At 40.1% G+C, this 21,733-nt stretch overlaps 3 protein-coding genes across 5 annotated transcripts in view; 2 read left to right on the top strand and 1 right to left on the bottom strand.

The window, feature by feature from the left end:
• Positions 1 to 21,733, bottom strand: part of bmp3 (bone morphogenetic protein 3) — a 458,962-nt gene that overhangs the window by 376,210 nt on the left and 61,019 nt on the right. The window lies entirely within an intron of this gene.
• Positions 1 to 21,733, top strand: part of rasgef1ba (RasGEF domain family, member 1Ba) — a 109,345-nt gene that overhangs the window by 72,430 nt on the left and 15,182 nt on the right. Inside the window, exons 1-4 of one of the 2 annotated variants that reach the window (XM_072387302.1) lie at positions 11,120 to 11,456; positions 17,692 to 17,874; positions 18,207 to 18,329; positions 18,439 to 18,576. In XM_072387302.1, coding sequence (XP_072243403.1) covers positions 17,698 to 17,874; positions 18,207 to 18,329; positions 18,439 to 18,576 — 438 coding nt within the window. In that variant the 5' untranslated portion in view covers positions 11,120 to 11,456; positions 17,692 to 17,697. Of the gene's footprint in view, positions 1 to 11,119; positions 11,457 to 17,691; positions 17,875 to 18,206; positions 18,330 to 18,438; positions 18,577 to 21,733 lie in introns of those variants that run through there. The other variant, XM_072387301.1, reaches the window with a different exon arrangement.
• Positions 1,785 to 6,713, top strand: LOC140309451 (uncharacterized). 2 transcript variants are annotated; one of them, XM_072387304.1, is made up of 3 exons: positions 1,785 to 1,894; positions 3,986 to 4,618; positions 5,419 to 6,713. In XM_072387304.1, the coding sequence occupies exons 1-3, from the start codon at positions 1,846 to 1,848 to the stop codon at positions 5,925 to 5,927; spliced, it is 1,191 nt and encodes a 396-aa protein (XP_072243405.1). In that variant the 5' UTR covers positions 1,785 to 1,845; the 3' UTR covers positions 5,928 to 6,713. The 2 variants fall into 2 exon arrangements, with proteins under 2 accessions (XP_072243405.1, XP_072243404.1); XM_072387303.1 differs by having other exon boundaries at positions 3,986 to 4,627.

The raw sequence follows: 21,733 nt of genomic DNA, 5'->3' as shown, positions 1-21,733 counted from the left end.
GAAGGAGGAAGACCAGAGGTCTTAATATTCTCGACAGACATCCAGAAAAATACACAAGACAAGCCATTAACACATCATCGCCTCTTTAGGAGCTTTTTCCTCTGAATGACTCCCTCTTGTCATTTTAAATTGCGATGACTTGCAGTCTCCGGGGGCAGTGTCACACTTGGCAGTGAGTTGAGGACTTGTATCAATACAGGTGTGACTGAGGACAAGAGTGCTGTCAATTAGCTGCAAAGGGTCGACTGTTGTCTTGTTCTATTCTCCTCTGTCCTACAGTTAGTCTTTTCTTCAGCAGCTGTCGGCCTGTGGAATAATTTCAAAGGGATTTTAATGCTGAAGGTCTGAAGAGTCTCTGAGTACTTGAGCTTAAACTTTTTTTTTGTAATTTGCCTTCACATTCTTTTGCTCAAGGCTTCTACATTCACATCCCAGAGTACCAAGTGCCGTTTCATTCAAATGAATGACTTGGCTGCAGATTGTCATGCAGCGCTATTGTCTGTCTCATCATTGCCACACTACTTTGACATAGCACCAATCGCTGGACAGTATGGTAAGTATGGTGGAGTAGTGGTAAGATTGACGCCTTTAATGTGGGGTTCGAATCCTGACCCCCCGCATAGGGGTCCTTAGGCAAGACCCACTTACACTACCTGCCTACCTGGGATATGAGTGTAAGTCGCTTTGGATAAACGCATCTGCCAAATGCATTCAAATCCTGTAGAGTGTACTATTTTCTTATATATGAGCTATCCTTGATTGAAACAAACTCAGCTCAATATACTAAAGCAATTCCTTGATGGTTTAAAGTTACAGGATTTAAACAGACTAAAAGTCTTTATCAAAGTTTTTAACTTTGATTTTTTTTTGTGTCATCATCCTTTTTAAATCTAAAAAAATAGTATAATGTATGTACCGTGCTGATAGCAGATGCATGAAAAATACAAATAAGTCTTGACTTGCATACACAGGAACTCTATAGGACATCTGTTAAGATTCTGCATGTAGAGAACACAGTATTCAAACCGCAGCACAGTTTTGGTGAGAGTTGAGCAATACATGGGAAAAACCGAAGTCATTGGTTCTGTTCTTGATAAATATTGTAGAACTCCTTGTTAAAATAGAATGAATATATGATTCAAAATATTATTGTACGGAAAAAGATACATTTTCATAATTTCATTTGACTATTTTAACACAATTATAGTCTGGGTAATTACATGCTATTTCATAACTGTTATGGTTTATAGAAAAAGGAACACAGTTCAGAGTTTGAGTTCTATTTTTTCTATTGTTTGCTTTTTACCTAAACTTCTTTGTTAGTTATTTCTGGTCTTCTTTAATAAAACATGTATATTATGTACAGTCTAAGTTGGAACAGAAAATAGATACTTAGACTGGTTTTATTTCAGGGGATTTCATTAAACTAACTAATATTTCATATTCAGTAAATGTGGTACTTTTAAAATTATTTCTAATATTTACAACAGAATTAAAGAAAGACTTAAGTTAAGTTAAGTCAGTTCAGTGGATAATGAACCTAAAACATTTGTTTGTGAATAAAGATATATATATAATTAAATATAATTATATATATAATAATTATATATATATAATTTGACTTTAGATCTGTCGAAATAAAACTCGGTGAAAAACATGTACGTTTAAATTCTGTCGTCATACATTCATAGAATAAGTGAACGTCTCTGTCATCAGTAGTTGAAGTTGATCATCAATGGCATTTTTTAACGTTGCGTCACGTGACATTACGCATTGAGCTCGTAAACCCGGAAGAGAGTAGTGTAAGCGTGTGTTTATTGTTTATATTTGCTGTTGCGCGTCAAAATGAGTTCTGCGATTATCAACTCGACAAACTCCGTGTCAACGACAAGAAGTAAGACCGTGTGAACGGAAATAGCATTTTCTTTGCTGCTGAGCGGAAACGGCATTGCATGGTTTGAAGTGTGGGTCAGTTAGCCGTTCGCTGCACGCGTTAGCTGCTCTGTCACACATGCACCCGGAAGTTGCATTGTTTGCTCTGACGCAGCGCTGAAGCTAGAAAGATGTTCTTTACTCAGAGTTGTCCTCCAGAAATAGACACCGAACCTTTTATATTTTTTATTAGTTTTGTTAGAAGTCTGCATCTCAGTTAGCTTGTTTGTGAACCTTCTACTTCACATGTGAAATCTTCCTATGAGGTGAAAGCACAAGTAGAGAGTGATTTCTGTTGAGTGTCAGTACATATAAATTTCTGAATTATGAGCATAATCCATATATTCTCCAGCAAGCTGCTAAGTTTGTTGGCAAGTTATGCATCTTTCCACTGGCAGGCATAGTTCTAATGTCTAGAAAATGAAAATCTTTGCATGCTTTGAGTAAGTTGCTTTTTTGGGTTAAACTGCAACAGTTAAACAAAGGTGTGTTTTCCTAAAAGAAGCTGTAGATGACCCAAACATTCCTCAAAGTGTAGCTACTGAGGGATAACCCTTGAGTTAGATGTGTACTACTGTGATATATATAGGTTTACAGCTTTTATCAGAAGGGTAAAGAAGGTTTGATGCTCATTAAGACGACACGTAGAGCATGGTTATTTTATTCAGTAAATTTGACCTACTAACTGCCTACCACCTTACTTTTGTTCAGATTTGTTCATCTTTATTAAGTTTAATTGCAATTAATTTCACTTTATTATACTAACAATGGAAATGTGATTTGTATTTTGTACCCACACATAAAATCAAAACAAAATATTTGAATCTACAGTACTTTTTAAAAGTCTTGAACCATCACTCATTTCTTTACACTGTTTGTTTCCAGGACAGCAGGACATGGGTCCAGCAATTTATTGCAACATTTGTTAATTATGTATTGAAAAGCAAAAGTATAGTTCTAACGAGCTTTAGTCAGCATTTGATCCAATATTTGTACTGCAACACACCCTAACCCTAACCCTCTTAGACAAGCTTTCTGTGCTATTTCTAACAGAAATCACTTTCAGATACTGTTCATCTCCTGTTGATAGTTTTCAGGCCTGCCACTTTTGTCCTCCATTTGTCCAGTTTCTTGAATTTTTTAAGGACACAGTGCATACCATGCTGAGATATGCAAAGTTTTCAGGTAATAGCTCTTTAGGAGTCATCTTGTTGGAGTAACTATTGACTATATTGTCAAACTGTTATTTTTGGTGTCTTTTATAGATTTAACTAAAGAGACAGACAGATATAGCGGTTATGATATAGATAGGCGTAGCTATAGACATAGATGCAACTAAGTATTTATCTATCAATCTCTCTATCTAAAGACAAATGATGCATCTGTGAAACAGGCTGCTATGAAATTATAAATGGACTGTACTTACGTAGCCCTTTTATAGTATAGTTGACCACTCAAGGCGTTTTTAGTGTACACAGTGTCTATACAGTGTTAACAAGCTCCACAGTACTCTTTTCTCTGTCAGTCATTCACACGCTGATGGACGAATCGCCCCACGTTCTCACTAATGTGGGATTCAGTGTCTCGCCAAGGGCCCTTCAGCAAGTGGTCTGCGGGAGCTGGGAATCAAACCGCTGACCGTCTGATAGGCAGACAGCTGACACAATAGCAGTTCATCCCTTGAGTTGGGGGCATTTTTAATGCTTGAATGATTCATCGGTTAGTGCTAAACGCACCCACATTTTTCTGAAAATAGTCAGTTGTAAGGACCGGACTGAAAATAAGTTAAAAGCCACCAATGTCCAAAGAAAAGCTTTAAAAGACCTTCAGAAAAGCTCGGAGAACTATTTTAAATGTTCGCTTTAAATGATTACAAGAAAGTCTGGATGCTTGGAAGCAAAGTATAACGTAAACTTGCTCAAGACTTTTGCACAGTACTGTATTTGCTTAATTTTGAATATTTAAATCAGATTTACTGCCAAATTAGTTGTTAAAAATTCATATGTCCCATAATCCTAGACCAGAAACATCTGGCTGTGTTCTGCATGTACAGGGAAACGAGATGCAGAACGCTCGGTTAACTGGACAGAGGAGGAGACCCAGGTGCTTCTGTGTGCCTGGAGTAATGAGCGTGTCCAAAAGAGTTTGGCGGAAAACCTCCGTAACACTCATGTCTTCAAGCATCTCTCATCTCGCATGAGTGAAATGGGCTTCTCACGCAGTCCCCACCAGTGCCGACTGAGAGTGAAAACTCTGAAAGCTAACTATGTGAGAGCCAAACTACAGAAGACTGTTGATGGCTCGCAGCCGTGCAGTTTTAAATACTTTGCAGAGATGGACGCGGTGTTGGGCAGGAGGTCAACGGGAGGGGAAGTAGGACCCCACTTTGTTTCTCAGGCTGGAATGACAGAGTTTTTCTTTGAAGGTACTAGAAATATCCAGTCAGATTTGAATTCTAATGTAGAAGTTGATGGACTTCATCCAAGTTTATTGCAGAGTTCGGGAAGACAAAGTTTGAGTTGTTTGGAGGAGCAGGCAGGTGGGCATTTTGACTCTGTGGTCAAGTTGGAGGGCATAGAAGAGTCCACAGATGAGTTTGAATCCAGTGATGCAGGATTCTCGCTGCACCCAAGAGACGGACGGCATGAAGTCTATAGGGAGACCGCCCTCCATCCTGAAAGTAACGGTATGTACGGTGATCATTATTTTTATGTTACTTACACCAAGGAGATAAAACTGGATTTGTTACTTCATGGGATGAATTGTCGTAATTGTGATCCTATCATTAGCACAGTCTTGGTATGAATTGCAAACATTCCACCAATATTATTGTGAGACTATATGTTGAGTCCCTCATTCTTATTGATTGGCATTTGACATCCACAAAGGGAACTTTTTCTGTGTAAGCATTAAATATTTACTGTTGCTGTATTTCACAGTTTCACTGTATATGTTCAAGCTCATCTTGCACAAAACTAAGAGATACATGACTTAAGAGGATGTATACACGCAATGTGTTTGTACATGTACAAGCAGATTTTTAGACTTTTTTCTCAATAAATTGTTTGTTTGAAAATAATTTATATACATATTTACATATGCATATATGTATAAAGTGCGTTTATTTAAAAAAAAAAGTAAAAGTTTTATACAGACCAGACAGAAGTATCTCGAGCTTAAATTAGATTTTAAAATGGCACATTTGACTGAAAACCTTTCATAACGGGCCTTCTCAGACATGAAGTGCTTTTGAATATCTGACATCATCGTGTCTGAATGAACATTTTGGTGCTTCTTAGTCAGAAATCATACTTATTTGGACTATTTGTCATTTTCATAGTAAAAGCACATTTTTGTTTAGTGTCCTATATGACAGCAAGATGTGACATCAAAGCTTGTGGTGTGCTGCTGTTCATCATGGTGACAAATGCAATTCGGTACTTTGAGGTAATTTCATGTCATACTGTTTTATTTCCCCCATCACAGCTGCAACAGTGGAAAACACACCTTCACCACACGTTTTACCACCTCTGCCTGATCCACCTCCTGTTCCAACTCCTCGTCCTCATGCCCAGCCCGCTGCCTCTCCTCTCCCAGCACCCTCAGTTGAAAGTCCCAACACTCTCCTCACCTCCAGCCACCGTGGTCCTGAATCCTCCTGCCTTGAACCTACCCTCAAGAACCTGTTGGCGTGCTTTCAGGAGGTTGTGTCAGAGACTCGCGGCTTACTTCTGCAGCTGGAGGGTCAGAGGCAGGAACATGCCCGCTGGCATCAGGAGCTCCTGACCCAGTGGCTACAGAGGGAGGAGATCCGGCAGAGGGAGACGGCTGAGAGGGAGGAGAGGAGGGAGAAAGCTCGTATGGAGCATGAGATCAGACTCCTGGAGCTCCTCACCAGTCTGACCAAACAACATGGGTGTACTTGTGGAGGCAATAAGGCTCAATCAGAGGCACTGACTGGTCCAAATCATACCATGGACAAAAACGTAGATTAAGATGCTCTCACGCCTAACATTTTCACTGTGGTTAAGAGTGGAATAATACTCAAACTCGGATGGAACTGGATAAGAGCACTGACAACTTAATAAGCTGCAATTGGGTCATCGTGGTTAGAATTTAGATTTTAAAATACAAGAAAAGATCCAAGTTAACGAAGAGCCCCTGTCAGACATGCGCTTCTTACCAAAAACATAGAAAGGCTGGACTTTGTAGAGGTGGAGCACCTTGTATTTCTTTGGGAAAGTTGACACAAAGCTGACCTACATCTGACAGAATGCTGTCATTTTCATAGATGAACATTACTAATTAAAACATCATGCTAACTGCTGAGTTTTATACCCCATATCCACTTTTGTTTGAATTAAAAAAAACAAAGTTCTCCAACTATAGCAACGACATTTAAGATTCTGCTTTTTGCTCTCCATAAAACTCCACTTAAACCCGATTGGTCAAAACTGCACTGACTATAGAAACCAGAAAGCTTTCAGTTACAAAATCTTGACCAACAGTCTCAGCAAATGCATGTTCAGTTATCTGTTTATTAAGATGACATAATCCATGTCTGGAAGGGGCTTAGGGAGATGATTGTTGGCTGAAAAGCAGTGGTAAGCCATGCTCACAAAGCTTTACCAAAAGAAAGAAATTAAAGATGAAGCGTGAAGAGGAATTTGTTCTTTTTATTGTTGCCGTTACATCTGCTAGGGGCTCTCTGTGATCTCGGTTGTACAAAATGTCAATATTTCATGCCATTTTTATAGGAATTAAAAAGACATTTCACACCATTTATTCCTACTGAAACCTCTGTCAAATCTTCCAATACCGACACGATTTAAGCCTTAAAAGCCAACTGTAATCACTTTTGTGACAACCAGATGACATTATTTATTACAGGTGACTTTTCAACCACTGTAGGAACAATTAGCATCGCAACGATTCGAGATATCATATCAAGTGGTCATAAAGATACATTTTGATTAACGTTTTACAGATTTTAACGATCAGATGCTGTATGTTAAAAGTAAAAAAAACGCCTGAACAAATGCTTTTTGTTACTGAATCTAAAGCACAACAAATACAGAACCTTGTGTCACAGTGGAGGACTTGACATATTTTGGGATTATTGAATGAGTTATTTACATTGTAAATTCATTTGTCGGACTGGCAGATATGTTAAATAAATGAACGTGTCTTTTACAGTAACTGCTATGCAAGTATTTGATACAGTCCTCTGTGCGTTTGAAGCATCGACAATGCTTTGGAGCTACATATCAGATGTGCTTACACTAAAATGACCACAGCTTGACTATAAACTGACTGCAGTGATGGCAGAAGGGGGAAAACATCTCTCTGTACACTCCTCTGATTTACTGTTAAATCTCCAACACTTCTAGTACCTTAAGCATCAGTATCCCCTGTACGTGATGGGAATCCTACATTGCTTTACACTTAAAGAAATCATGTTTATTAAACCCGCAGGCTGGAGCTTTCCCCGTGCTGGTTGCTACTGAGTGGACAAACGGGAAGTCTTTCACTCATTTCAGCAAGTTGAAATGTAGAAATCTCCCTTCCTTTAGGTTTTGAAATGTAGAAACCAGGCTGTAATCAGCACTAGTTACAATGATTTCCTGTAATACACAGCAACCGAACTCAGGAGTAAGATTAGGCTGCTGTTGGTTTATTTGCTTTTGTTGTAAACAAATCTAAACCAGCTATAAATCGGTCATTCTTTCTAATAGAGCCTGATATATGAGAAAGAAAGTCACTCAGAATGCCTTCAGTGTCGCCTTTAAATGAAAATAAATTCATACGTGTCAGTTGTTTGCAGACTCATCAGACTTCTGATGTGTTTGTGTCCCATGATGTCTAACACAGTGACTACAGAGCTGATCGTTGTGCAGTCATTTAAACAAGAGTAAAGCCAGATTAGTGCATATACATTCATCTGCGCTAATCCCAGATTATGTAATACTCATGGATGTTGATGAGATTTGGGGTGATTTGCTGTTAATTTGCCGTAGTTTTTCACTCTGCTCGGAAACCAGCATTTTTCCAGGCAGCCAGCACTTTTTCAGCTGAACAACATCCAGTTTGTAATCTTTGTGGAAGCCACATTTGTGTTGTGCTTCAGTTTAACTCTGGTGCAGTTTGTCTCAAAGAAGATCTAATTAATTTGCAAATGTTTCATCTTAAACAAACTTCTCAACCAATAAAATGTGTTTTTGTGAGAATATGACATATTTCTTTCAGTTATAAAGACTTGTTTTCTTGTTCTTTGATCCAAATTATGCCCATTTTTAGGATTTTATTGTGTAATTTACCTTGATTGTTAAATCCAGGTGAAATTAATTTAATTTGATAAAAGAGAAATCCCACAATTGCTCCAAGTGACCAGGCACATGGAGCATGATGACCTGGCTAAGATTAGGGTTTGCTAGAGAACACTGCATCAAAGGATTTAACACAGTTGTCATTTGAATATGATTGTGGATTGTGTGTTGATTTCATTTAATCCGAACACTTTCAGTCTTATGAAAAATCTGTTGCCTCAGCTTCACCCTGGACTTTTGTTCAATATGAACTGCCTGCTTTATTAAAGGTATCTTCCTTTTATGAATTGCCACTTAGAAAGAGTTGTGATTTTATCATGTGAACAAACCGTGAACAGAAAGGATGTAAATGGGAGAGAAAAAGAGGCAGAACAACTTTACTTATACGGTTGGTGGTGATATAATTATACAGTCAGCAGCTATGAAACTTTACCTGAACAGGACAGGTAAAGTTAGGAAACGATGCTGTGTTCCACTTGCCTCAGAAGTTGGAGCTGGGAATGACATTGCAGCTGAGTTGATGATGAAACCACTAGGATTTGCTCGCTTACCAGGCTGCTTAATAACAGTTCTGTATGGTGTAGTTAGTGCAATAAGTTCACAGATAGAAGCTGGACGGCATTAGGTGTGCATCCAATTTAGTGAGACACAAATTGACTGAAAAGCTAACTGACCCCTGTTTTTAAATGGAGGGCAGCAATGTTGGATTAGGAGGTTGTGGTAGGTGAAGTTCCTTCAATTTTCTGAGCCAGAATCTTGTTTTCAAGGTGCATTTAAGTTGAACTGTCCCACAGGGAACTTGGAAATTCTGACTTCTGAGTTCAATGATAAGCAAACAATAGCGTATTATTATTTTTGCTGTATGATTGTCATATGCAGGTTGTAGCCATGTGTTGTAGCCATATTCAGTTATGGGACTCTTTGACCAGCACAGATTAGCATGGTCACTCTTTTCAAACAACCTTCCAGTCATTTCATCCAAAATATGTGAGTTCAGTTATATCTTGATTTCCAGAAAAAAACAAATGCCCATCGGATCCAAATGGGAATCATGACGATATTACCAGTATGAGTGAGCGAGTGCTAAATAAATGAATACAAACAAATTTGGCTTGCAACCAGTTTTTAGGGTTGTCAAATTGAACTGGTGCGCTGATGAGAACCAGACCTCTCTGTTGGTCAAGATAAAGATGGAGATGATGATAGATGACAGTTGATATTTTGGTTCACCTCTTTTGGCTAGATACAATTAACTGTTGCTGGTTTCACACTGCATGACGTTAACACAAACTTAACCAGAAAGGCTACCGGAGAAGGGGTTTCCAAAGAGGAATGCCAGGCCCAATACAGCATGGTACAGTAGGATTGTTGAACTTGGTTTAGCTCTTTTGTGCTTCATTTTCCACTGCAGACAGTTACCCCTGATGTGGGCGGGTCAGCTGTTAATTATCACAGCATGTGTCGAACTGTTGCGACACTGAGACGAAACAGCTTCTCACTGTGTGGATACTTTTATCTAAAGTGACTTTCTAGTGAGGTGTGTATAGAATGTTTGTTATTATGAATGAAATTGCAAGTTTTAGTATCTTCCAGTGAGTGACTGAACACTACGGAGCTCAGCTCTGGTCAGCAGAGAAAAAAAAAAAAGAACCGTTTGTTAATTCATACTCATGGTGAACACGCACGCCCATGTATTCAGAAGCCATGCATGCAGTGATCCATGTATACAAATGAGAAATATGTGATTTGTGTTAAACTGTGTGCCAGACTTTCAAGTCACTTAATTGAACAGTAAAGTGTGTCATTCTGTGCATTGCTACAGAGATGTTTATTCCCAAAGGTGATAGTTCTCTCTGACCAACCAGTGGTCCATGTGTGAACCATTCAGTTCCCAGTCGATACTCTGCAATGTCAATAGCTGAAATTAGCTATAAACCATCTTTTCTTTGACTGTGAGAGGCTATTTTAAGTGGCTAAATCTGTAGTATCAGCTTGGCTTTCTTGGAAGTACCAAAAGAAGAATCAGTTATATGGTATTACCTACAGTGGAAAACCAAACCAATTTCAAGCTGTACTGTAACGTACCTGAAAATGCCAAATCAGAAATGATGACAACACAACCTGTTTTCTGTTGGTCAAACAAAATAATCTTTTGGTCTAAATGACAGAAAACAAGTGTGTGCCATCTGGTCAGTTTTTACCATGAGATTTGCCTCAGACAATCAGGGTTCCCTCATGATGAACTGGACTAACTATGGTGACTCTCTGGCTTAACCTAAACTACCTCTGACTCAGTTAAAACAACTTCAGACCTTTTTTTTTTTTTAAATATATGTGCTTAGTGCCCCAAATCATGTTTGTATGCAGCTCAAAGTGGTCTCGGGAAGCATGTCTGTTCTCTGACCTCTCCTGGAAAAATGTACTCGTTTTGCACATTTTCTAAACTCAGTATAGAATCATAAGTAACGTTTATGTGCTCACATACAATTGGTAAAAGAAAATGATAAAGCGTACCCTCCCTCACAAAGGCTTTGACGACCCCACGAACAGTCACCAGACCGGAATTTGAAACAGATTTATTTATCTGCGGTTGGAGTGTGGCTACTTCATCAATCAACTGTTATTGGAAGTTTTGAAGCGGCGATGCTCTTGGAATTCTCTGGTAAATAAAACGGAGAAGTGAAAGATGGTGCAGATAGTGTGGGTGAGAGTGCCGCAGAGAGAGAAAGGGAAAGAGATATGAAAACGAAAGAGCAGGGGAGGGTGAGACGTGGGAGGGAGGTGTGTGTGTCGAGGTGGGAGAGCTCTCTCCTCTGATTGGCTGCTGTTCTCTCTGTCAGTGGAGTATTGAGGCAGCTCGCGGCTGCTGGAGCTCAGACACTGAAAGCGGCGGTGGACTAACACTGTTGGAGCTCTCATTCATTCATGCGGCTGTACTTCTCCAAACAAGCTCAGTTCTGTTGTTGAAGTAAAACTTGGAACACTATCTTTTTTAATATTTTTCTTTTTGATCTTAATATTGCATTTCCAAGTGCATGATGCAGTGAGTGACCGGAGCAGGGAGGGTCAGCTGGGTTTGATCGCCTCGGTTTATTCACATATCAAATAGAAAGTCTCGACTGTTTGGAAGCTGTTTTTGCTCTTTTTTTTTTGAGGAAGGATACAAGAGATTTCACACCTGGCTTCCTGCTTGTTGAGGTGAGCAACAGTGATTTATGTTTGGGATGTTTTGTGCTGGATGTTTTTATTGAATATGACGCTATTTTGGAGCGTTTCCACAAAGCGCGCAGGTGGTGGAAAGAGCGCACTTGGTGATTGCCAAAAACGCACAAAATAGCATAATTTGATGAACGCTCTGATTGTTTTAAGACTGTTTTCCAAGTTGCTCGCACCTATTAAGACAGCATTTTGAGTTTATTTACGCCTTTATCGACTTTATCTGTATCTTCACTATCCAGAGCCAAAGCAAATCTGATCCTCAAAAAAGCTAGACTCGCCAGCTGTTTCATTTTTAAGTGACCTCCACCCAAAAAAAAGACGCGATGCAAAAAATTTGGAGATTTGAAATCGGTGTCAGTGGCGCTCTATTTATAACCCCACTACCTTCTGGCTAAGAGGATTCCCCCTCTCTGTCTCCTTCTATGCAAGACAAATGGATCAGTGAAGTTAATCCCTCATCTCTCCTCAATTCCTCTGGCTTGTTCTTGGCTTTTCGTGCCACCGCTCTGCATTAGAAGCTTGCATTGGGTTTTCCTTAATGTGCTGACAGGTTAAATCCGTTTACTGGTTATTTGGCAGGACCCATGTCATATGACATATGAGGGTGCGTCCTCTGGAGACACTTGAATGAGTTATTGAGGCTGTTCTTTAATGCAGCAGAAGCATATCAGTAACAATATTTTTGTGGTCTGTTTCCCAAACCTGCACTACTACAGCTTTATTGATTTGCAGATCAAATAGTGTCTAAGCATCACTGGATTAAATTTGACGCAAAATGCTGATTTGAATCTGTTGGGTAGGACATGCATCCACACTGCAGATGGAGTTTCAGTGGTGTTTAAGAGATTGAGCAAAGATATGAATGTGTCCTGAATAATGCAATCTGATGCAAGTTCAGACCCAAGGCTGAAATATATTTGTCTTTGTTTAATTTAGAACTTGATATTTAAAAAGCAAAACAAAACAGACTGTCCACCCTTTTTATTTTACAGAAAGAGAGAGTCCAGCTTCAGAACTGCCCCAGAATCTAATCCCACCCTGTGTTTATCTAATCTTGTTATTTACTCAGCTCTCTTAAGATGTGGGGTATCAGAATCTCAAGCAGAAGGTGTGCAGCCAGTGTATCTGTGCATGCCGTGTTGGTATCTGTGGGGGGATTAATGTGGCTGTTGAGGACTGATGATGCCAGGTGACAGAATGGTAAATGGAAACTGTGATTTTTACCACTCAGTGCAACAGCTGCAGGAATTTCCCCCCTGTCATAACAGCACTGGTTTTACAGAAGTCATCGCTGGTGTAAATGAACGCAGGGTGAGGTGGAAGAGCAATGTGTGACTACATTTAATAGACTGATGTGCTGTTGTGGGATGGGTGGGTGAAGACAGCAGCTTTTTGGCAGACGTTTTGCGTAGTTGAGCCCATAGGTTGATATGAGTTTTGGGTTCTTCATATATGTTAAACAGGTAGACAATTTGATATACTTGTCTAAACCAAAAAAAACCCCAGCTTGACAATAGCAAATAAATGTATTTAAATATACAACCCATATTTTTTTTCTGTGCTGTTTTCTATTCCAAAGTTGTAATATCATCTAATTTTTAAAGTACTTCTGACCACAGACAAGCTTCAAAAAACACTTCCAATGAGTCGTTTTTATTTAGGCTGCTTCCACTATCCCACTGTGGCCTCCTGTGCTGCCACTCTGCTATCTCTCACCCTCGTTTCCTCAGGCCATGGTTGAGTGAGATTCCTCATGCCTGTCAGTGTTTACGCAGCAAAGGGGGAGCTGTTGATTTACCGGTGATCCCTCATAGTGTCTCTATGCCTGTAACATATTCCCCTCCTGCCACTGTTTAGTCTAGATAGGTTTTAATAGAGAAACAAGCACCTTTCTGCCTTTATAATTCTATTTCTGTGTCTGATGCCTCTTAACTGCATCACTGCAAAAAAGATTATATTTTGTCACCTATCTTTACTGCTTTGACCTTTGTGCCCCTCAGTGGTAGTAGGGAGTGTCCAGTTCCTTGACAATTTCTCAAGAGGAGCATGAAAGTGTCTAAACAGTAAACATGTCTGCTCTTTGTGTTCGTCTTGTGGAACAAGGCAATGATTTCCTCCTTGGTTTTCTTTACGGCCTCTCAGCTGCTGATAGGTGCTCATCATGAACAGTCGTTAACAGCACAGGCAGGGCGGGAAGCGTTCCAGTCGGCTCTTTGATGACTTGTATTTTGAGCAAGTGAGAGACCAGACTCCCATTATTGTCCCTCTGGGGGGCAGCCCTGCCCCTGCTTTTGGAGACAAAATTACCTGCAAGTCTGTGTTGTTGATTGGTCAGCATGTCTGGTGAAAAAGATCAACCATAAACTGGAGTTTTGCATCTATTTTGACAGTTGATTGGAGAAGTTGTTGTGTTCTGTGTTCTAGAATCTTGCAGAACAAAAGAAGGGTAATATTTTGGCATTTCAATGTCTGTTCACAGACTTAAGATAAAAACTTCTCTTCTCAAACACTGTTCAATACCTCTGCACATAATTAAGATTTCACAAATTGTCATTACTTTAATTTCTGAGATGCTTTTTACAAATGAGCATAATAAGTCCTCTTCAGTCCACACTAGGCTTCTTTTACACATTGTAGCAGATGGCTACACACACAAACAGTTGGGCTATAATTAAAACGATCTATCCAACCTAACCCCCTACTTTTTGGTAAGGCAAGCTATGGTATTTTGTTTGTTTTCCTTCTGCTGCCACCCAGCCAGTGGCCACGCTAAACCAACAGCAAGTTTGTTTGTGTCAGGCCTGTGGACTCTACATGTGGTCCCTGCACCCGCTACTGCGTTTGACACCTGGAAGCCAAATGTAAATCGCTGTGCCTCAGTTGTCACTGCTTGTAAGCATCCCAAGCTTTGTTTTTGAGATTATGGTGCAGGCGGCAGCTGGTGTGTACAGACCCTCCTGGCTGCAGAGATGGTGGCGGTGGTGAGGATTTTCCTACACAAAAACCAATTAACTGGTATTCTTCTCACCACTGCATGTCACCCAGTTGACAGCAAAAAGCAACCTCTGATATTTGTAAGTAAAAATAATAGCTCTGTGTCTTGAAATGATCTGTTTTTGCAAGTTGTTAGGAATCATAAACAGAAATAAGTGAAGGGGTAAAAGTAGAGCGCTCGAGTTCATGGTGTCCAATACCTTTGTATTATTAAGGAGAACTTTGATCTACAAAGAGCCCACCTGCCCCTTGCAGCTTCAGATAAAAATCTGTTCAAAAACATCAGGGAATGTGTAAGAATAAAGAAGCTGCAACACTACTTGTGGTAATATTAGGTTTTCCTGTGTTGAAGAAGATGCACATAAATGGATTTGGATAGTCTGGGAGGTGAGAGTTAGACTGAACAAATCTGCATCAGTAAGATATAAACAATGCAACCGTGAACTGAAGCCACTGTAAATGTCACATATATACATGTGGGTTATCTGGACTTAATCAGTGTACATGACTGTAGAAATGCAAAATGATAAACATTTAAGAAGACACTGTCTGAATGATACAACAGTTATTACACTACAATATTTGAGAAAAAGTACAAATGCTTGCTTGAGGTTGACACAGCGACAGACATCCTCTTCAGATTGCTTATCTTTGGCTGTCCACTAGTTAGAGAGTAGAGACTCAATGGGATTCTGTGTGTGATCCTCCCAACCCTAATACTTGATGGCATTGAAAGCACAAATGAGATCAGGGAGTTTGTTGTCTGGATCCCAGCTGGGAAAAGGGAAAGAGTCATGTTCTCATCACTCAATCACCTGCTGCTGCTGCTGTGTCATATTAACCCTGATGTTGTGTCCAGGGCTGCTTTATGAACACTAGTTGTCTGTGATTGTGTCTGGATGATGTTAAACAAGAATATGTCTGTGTATCTATGCCATTTACAGAACAGTAAAGTTCATACGAACCCTCAGTGGAGTAAACAGAAATCCCAAAACTGTTGACTTTTTTATAGAATATCCCTCCTTTTCCCTCCATCAACCTTGTGATCTCCCTGTCTCTGAAGGGAAGCCACATGGTGCAGCAGATGCTGGGGCCACAGTGCTCTGACACCACACACACTATTCTCATGGAAATAGCCATGGTTGTTTGGCTTAATAATGGAGATGGTTGGTGTGTGCACGCGTGCATTATGGAGCGGCGTGTGTAGGACAGAGGAAGACTGGATGGTTTGTCTGTGTGGGTGGAGGCCTTATTTGAACTTATAAGTGAGGAATGTTTTGGTGGTGGTCAAGCAATTTGACCCTGAAAAAAAAACAAACTGATCTCAGTCATGTCCTCACAGTACTGTTAGACCATTTGATGTGATAGAGCATCAGCTGATGTTAACCACATGTGATTTTCCTGTTTCTTCCTTTCTTTTTTTTTTTAAGCCTTTACAGCATCACAGGACATTAAACCTCAAATTCATTTGAGCTATTTGTGCCAGTGTGTGAGCAGGTGCAGTTTATTCCCCCTGGCATCTTTGAATCCATTCCTGGTAGCACTGCAGTGCGTCAGCCGTAAAGTCTTTCACGCTTGGCAGGCAGCCACAGGGCAGCATATTGTCAGGAAGGTATGTTTGTGCGCGCGGGTGTTCGGGGGCGAGATTGTTGGACCTTTTGTGACGACCCCCCACCAGTGTAAAGGGCCCTTTGTGTTCCCTGAGCCTTAAGTCTGCCTGGCATGAGAGGGAGCTGCAATGCAGGTTCAAAGGTCAGGAGGCTGGTAGCCTGGCAGAGAAAAGTAACCAGTAGAGTTTTAGCCTTGAGTCTGAGGTGCTTTGAGGCAGGAAAAGGTACATTTGGACATTTGATCATACCCTGTTTTTTTAAAATGTACTGTCATTGTCAAATGTTGCAAGAATATCAGAGTTTCACTACAGACAGCCTGCAGTACATTCATTGTTACTTTCTATTAAGTATAAATGTGTTCTGACAAAACTCCTCATTTAACAAAAGCAAGCAACTGTACAGTTGTGCAGACATTTACATCTTAAGCCATTTAAAAGTAAGTGAATAGTATTGCTAATCTTATCAGGCATCAAAGCTTTGCATTGGGCATGTTTCCATCAAGGCTTTTAAATTAGAATTTTAAAGATGATGGAAACTGGAAGATTAAAAAATTGAGCAGACCCTATACGGCCAGCATGCGATGACACTGTGCAACTTAGTTTACTCGCTCCATAACATGTAGAAAATATGTGTTATGCACAAAAATACTTATTTACTCCACACATTCAGTGCCATCACTTCCACGCATCTTCAATATATTTTGTGATTTACTGCCAAAGCAGTGATGACCTGGCACATGTGGCTCAACGAGTGGACTATACATCCACTCAAAGAGCACACATCCTCTTCCACTTGTCATGTTCTACCCTGCCTCACGATTTGTTCTGCCTTCTTAGCACACACACTCCTCCTCCTCGCTCTGAGTCACGCACAAACACACATGGCCGCGGAGGAAGGGAACAGACAGCATGAGCATACTGTATGATTCCAGGGTGAAACAGCAGTCATGACATCCTTTAGGGCTTCAGTTTGGCCCAGAATCTCTCACAAGCTCATACACGTTTTTGGTGTACTTTCAATTGTATGCGTTTGCGCTTGCAAACATTTTTTAACCCTGTAATTTAATACCAACACCTCTGAGTCACAAGACATTGTGAATAGTGAAATGAAAGTGTTTAAAGGTAAAACCTTGTATTGCCTCAAGAAATGTAGTTTTCTGTAACAGTTAGTTGTTGTTTTTTTTTCTAAATATCGCCCGGATTTGATTTTATGCACATTATCAGCGTGCACAGTTCTGTTTTGGTAGCACGGGGAAAATCACTTATACTTCTAGGGTTAAGAGTTCAATTTCTTGTCAAAAGTTGAACTCAAAATACTTGTTTTTTTTTTGTGACCCAGATGGCTTAGGGCTCCGTTCTTGTCCTGTTTTTGCTTCACAGTTATGGTTTTTATTTTTGTGCCCGTCTTCAGTGGTCCATTTGTTCATCCAAAAACCATAAATCTTAAAATGTTCAGAAGAGGAAAGGGTGTTGACTGTGCACAAACCTTTTACATTCTGTGTTTAAGTCTGGGAGCTATTTCGGATTTGTTTGGCCATCCTGCATCAGTCTGCGGTTAAACTTTTCTCCGTGAAGATGGCGAGGAACTGACTGTGTGTCCTCTCTTTACAGGACAACATGCCACAGACACCACCATTCACGGGGCAGCTGAACACTGTTGGCTACAACAACAACGTGTACCAGACCAAGGAGGAAGGCTATCCTGGACTGTATTACCATGACAACAACCTGGTGTCTGGCTCCCTGGAGGCACTCATTCACCACTTGGTACCAACTGTGGACTATTACCCAGATGTGAGTGTTATGCTTTTTTCCCCCTTTTTTTAATTAATTAATTTTTTTTAGAGGGGGGGTACCTTTTTGTTTTTGAATCCATTGTGGTTTCTTTTCCTTTGCAGGTCTGTTGCAATGAGACACTGTTTGCTTTCATTTTCTGCCTTTGTTTTTTTCTCACACAACCACTTTCCTTTCCACACATCAGGGAATGACATTTTTGAACCCCCCTACTTTCATTTTACTGTAATATTTTCTTGATTTCATTTGGTTTTTAAATTGTTGGGGTTTTTTTTATTTAAAAAAATTAGTAATGATGATTTGTCTTTTATCTGCTTTTCTGGTTTGCACAGAGGACCTACATTTTCACTTTCCTGCTCAGTTCTCGCCTCTTCATTCGCCCATATGAACTAATGTCCAAAGTTTGTCACCTGTGCATGGAGCAACAGCGACTTGGCGACCCTCAAGCTGAGAAGGTATTCTGGATTGTGGACTTCAATGTGTGCACCTACTTAACAATCGCAAGCTGTTAATCTTTAGTCTGTTTTACATTTTCCTCAGTACCTACTCTTTCTACAATTTCAGCTGAGAGTCAGAAAGATTACTCCCAAGATCCTCCAGTTGCTGACAGAGTGGACAGAAACCTTTCCGTATGACTTTAGGGATGAGAGGATGATGCGTAGCCTGAAGGAGCTGACCCACCGACTCGCCAGTGGAGACGAGGTCAGTCTGTGCCCTTATCTTTCTTCATCTGACTCACCATAATGTGCAACAAAGAGGTTACTCTAAACAGTAGCTAAAGACCTGCCTACAGATTAGGTGATGATACCGTTAGTTTAGGTGCCATCAACAACAGTGTGGTGCCTTAGTGCAGACTGCATGTGCAGCAAAGCTACAGGCACAGGCAGATTTTTGCAGATAGCAGTGGTGGGGGGTATCTGTTGCAACAAAGCTGTTTTTGAGGCTGGCTGGGTTGAGAGAAAAGCGTCATTGTTCAAAGGTTAGGTGGGTTTTTTGTCATCTGTGGAGCGCTACATCATAAGCAGCATTTGGATTGTTCTACTGCAGAAGAGCTGACTGTCGCTGGCTTAGTGCACAGTTGACCCCCACTGCACGGTCTTTGGTGGAGTCTGTTTTTGTCTGTTATCTTTGGTGACTGTGCTGACCCTCTGCTTTCAGACATTTTTCAGATGTACAGTAAAGTTGTTTTAACAGGCTCTAACTCGTGGTGCGTTTCATTTGAAAGGAAATGTGATGTTTTTTAGGCTTCTTGGCAGGTACCTGTTGGAATATAGTTTTTACCATGTTAGATAACAGTTACATGAAATATCCCTCTCTCGCTCATTTTTCCAGAGGTAGCATTCCCACTTCAGTTCTCTGTAGGAACAAATCTGGACACAATTTGATTTAGACATCCGTAGTATGGGTATTTTTGTTTACTTCCCGATTCCTTCACCAACATTTTGGCTCACTGAGCTTGGGTATCCAAGTTAAGTGTGTGTATTTTGGGGTTGAAGTTGCTTTAGTTGGTGAGGTTGCGAGGACTTGCTAGGACCAGAAGGACAGAGGAGACAAATATCTGTCTGTCCTGATAGAAGCCATCACCACTCAAGACAAGAAAAACACTACCCACACACCCCCACTTTTTTCTGAACAGCCTTCGCATGACTTATCAATGTGGTACAAGCACAAGTATTGATTCTGATTTAATCTAGAAATCAATACGTTCTCACCTGACTCTTGGACGCTGTCCTTGTGCTGCCCCTGCAGGTGTAGTCTATTAACTGAAACACGTACAAACTCACCCAGTCATGCTGAAAGACACATTCGCTGTGTTTAGATGGTCACGCAAGCGTCTTTCGATTTCACAGTCGACTGACTGCATCAACAGCTTCTCTGTAATGATGATTTTGATAGGTTGAATAGATTCTGGCCTCCCTAAAAGCGAAAGCCATTTATCATAAGATTCCATGGTACTTTCCCATGAGGTGATATCATGCATGATAACCAAGATGGAGAAGAGGTGCTAGTGCAGCTGTGTTTGACTATAATTTCTGTTATAGTCACCACTAAACGAGCCTGAACAAGACATTTTTATTGACCCTTACTTCTGAATCTGGTTTGCAAAGTTGTATCTCAGAAACTTGATAAATCTCTTGGGCTCTATGCTCAGAATCTTTAACACCTAAAAGACTCAAAACAACAAGCCTTTTACTGAATAAAGGTTACAGTCTAAATGTGTACACTGTACTAAAGGAGCAACAACATTTGAATCCCCTGCAGCTGGGTATTCATGCAAGCACGTGGCTCACTATTTGCTCAGCGTGACCTATCTTTCAAATTAGTTGTTTTCAGGGAAACTTTGGCGTCACGCGTTATTTTGATTGCCTCCAGTAAAAGTTAAAAAGTGAAGTCGTGATTCTGTTTTTTTCATGTTTCCGTAGACGAGGACCCGTGATAACGGCGAAAACGTGATTCCTTGACCTGTGTAGCCTTAACACCACAAGACACTTCTTACAAATCTCGCTGTTGAAGTTTATGGAAACACTTCTCTGATAATAGTGGGCCTGTTCTCACAGATTCTCAAGTTTGGAAGCAAAACACAAACGCTGAACCACAGGCAAATCTGGTGATCTGAGTTAGATGCTGATTCTTCAGAGCATCAGCCACAGTTTTCTGGAAATGAACTTGAGTCCAGAATAGATGTTCTGAACATCTGCTCAAAGTTGTGTCCAAACCACTCAAAACATTCCAAGACCTTGATCTCTGTAGTAAGACTGTCATTATGGATGTGGTTGGATATATAAGGAAGCACCAGCTGAGAAGTAAACTAGCACTGTGATCTGGAGTTGACCTCCTTTAGTAGTAATTTAAACTTTGGCTTAAAGGTGCAGTTTGTATTTTGCATGAAAATTCATGACAACCTTGGTTGATATAATACTCTCCACACTATTTATTTTTACTCCACATTTATAAAATGACCACACAGCTGAACTTTACAGTTGCTAACCCAGTAATTGTCTGTGGAAGGTATCACTACATTGTTTAGTTTGTTGGGAATTAGTCTTTTGATATAGCTGCTGAAACATTTTCAGTTCCCATCAGAGATTTCAGGTGACTTTGATATACATATTAGCCTAAACAGACTGATGTTGAGCATTTGTGTGCTGTTGTTGCTTTCAAAGTTCATTTGCATTTAATTAACCGACACTCAGATTTAAAAGTAGTGAGATTTGGCAACAAATTACATTCAAAGAGACAGAATTTGGAAACGACAACCAAAAAGATTCTTTCTTCGAAAGATGGAATACAAAAATCAGAGTGAACACTTCACCCGGTTGATTTCTGCTGCATATTTTCATGCAGCCTGTATAATTGTGTAAACTCAAAGTGTTATATAATTTTCAAGGTTGGTGAATGAAAACATTATACAAGGAATAGAAAGCCACCAAGTGACACTTGCCCTCCTTTCCCATATTTAATAGGGAAAAAACTATAAAACTAACTATAAAAACTGAAAATATCCTAAGAGTTGCTTTTTTGAGTGTTGAGTGATAATAAAGGTAGCGCTGAAGCTGCTTTCTTTAACATATAAAGAATTTGATCAGCTCCTATCATGGTTGCCAAAGATACTTCTGGGTCATTTCACTTAGGAATTTTCCTGAGCAAAAGTGACTTCTCAGTTGGACCTCAGGTCACAGGTTAATCCTCAAAGCTTATAATGTCTGTTGGCTGATGGAGAGATATCTCCTCTACGTCGTGACTTGGCACTGTCAGCATGTTTGTCGATAAGATCATCATGCCCAGTGCACCTTTTACTATCTGTTTATTAGTGCTGCTTGGCTAAATGGCTAAAAACAGCCTGGTCTTTTCTTAGGTC

Source organism: Leuresthes tenuis, unplaced genomic scaffold (genome assembly GCF_036924035.1).
Source record: "Leuresthes tenuis unplaced genomic scaffold, fLeuTen1.0.hap1 SCAF_6, whole genome shotgun sequence".
Taxonomy (NCBI): domain Eukaryota; kingdom Metazoa; phylum Chordata; class Actinopteri; order Atheriniformes; family Atherinopsidae; genus Leuresthes; species Leuresthes tenuis.
This window is presented reverse-complemented; position numbering and strand designations above follow the sequence as displayed.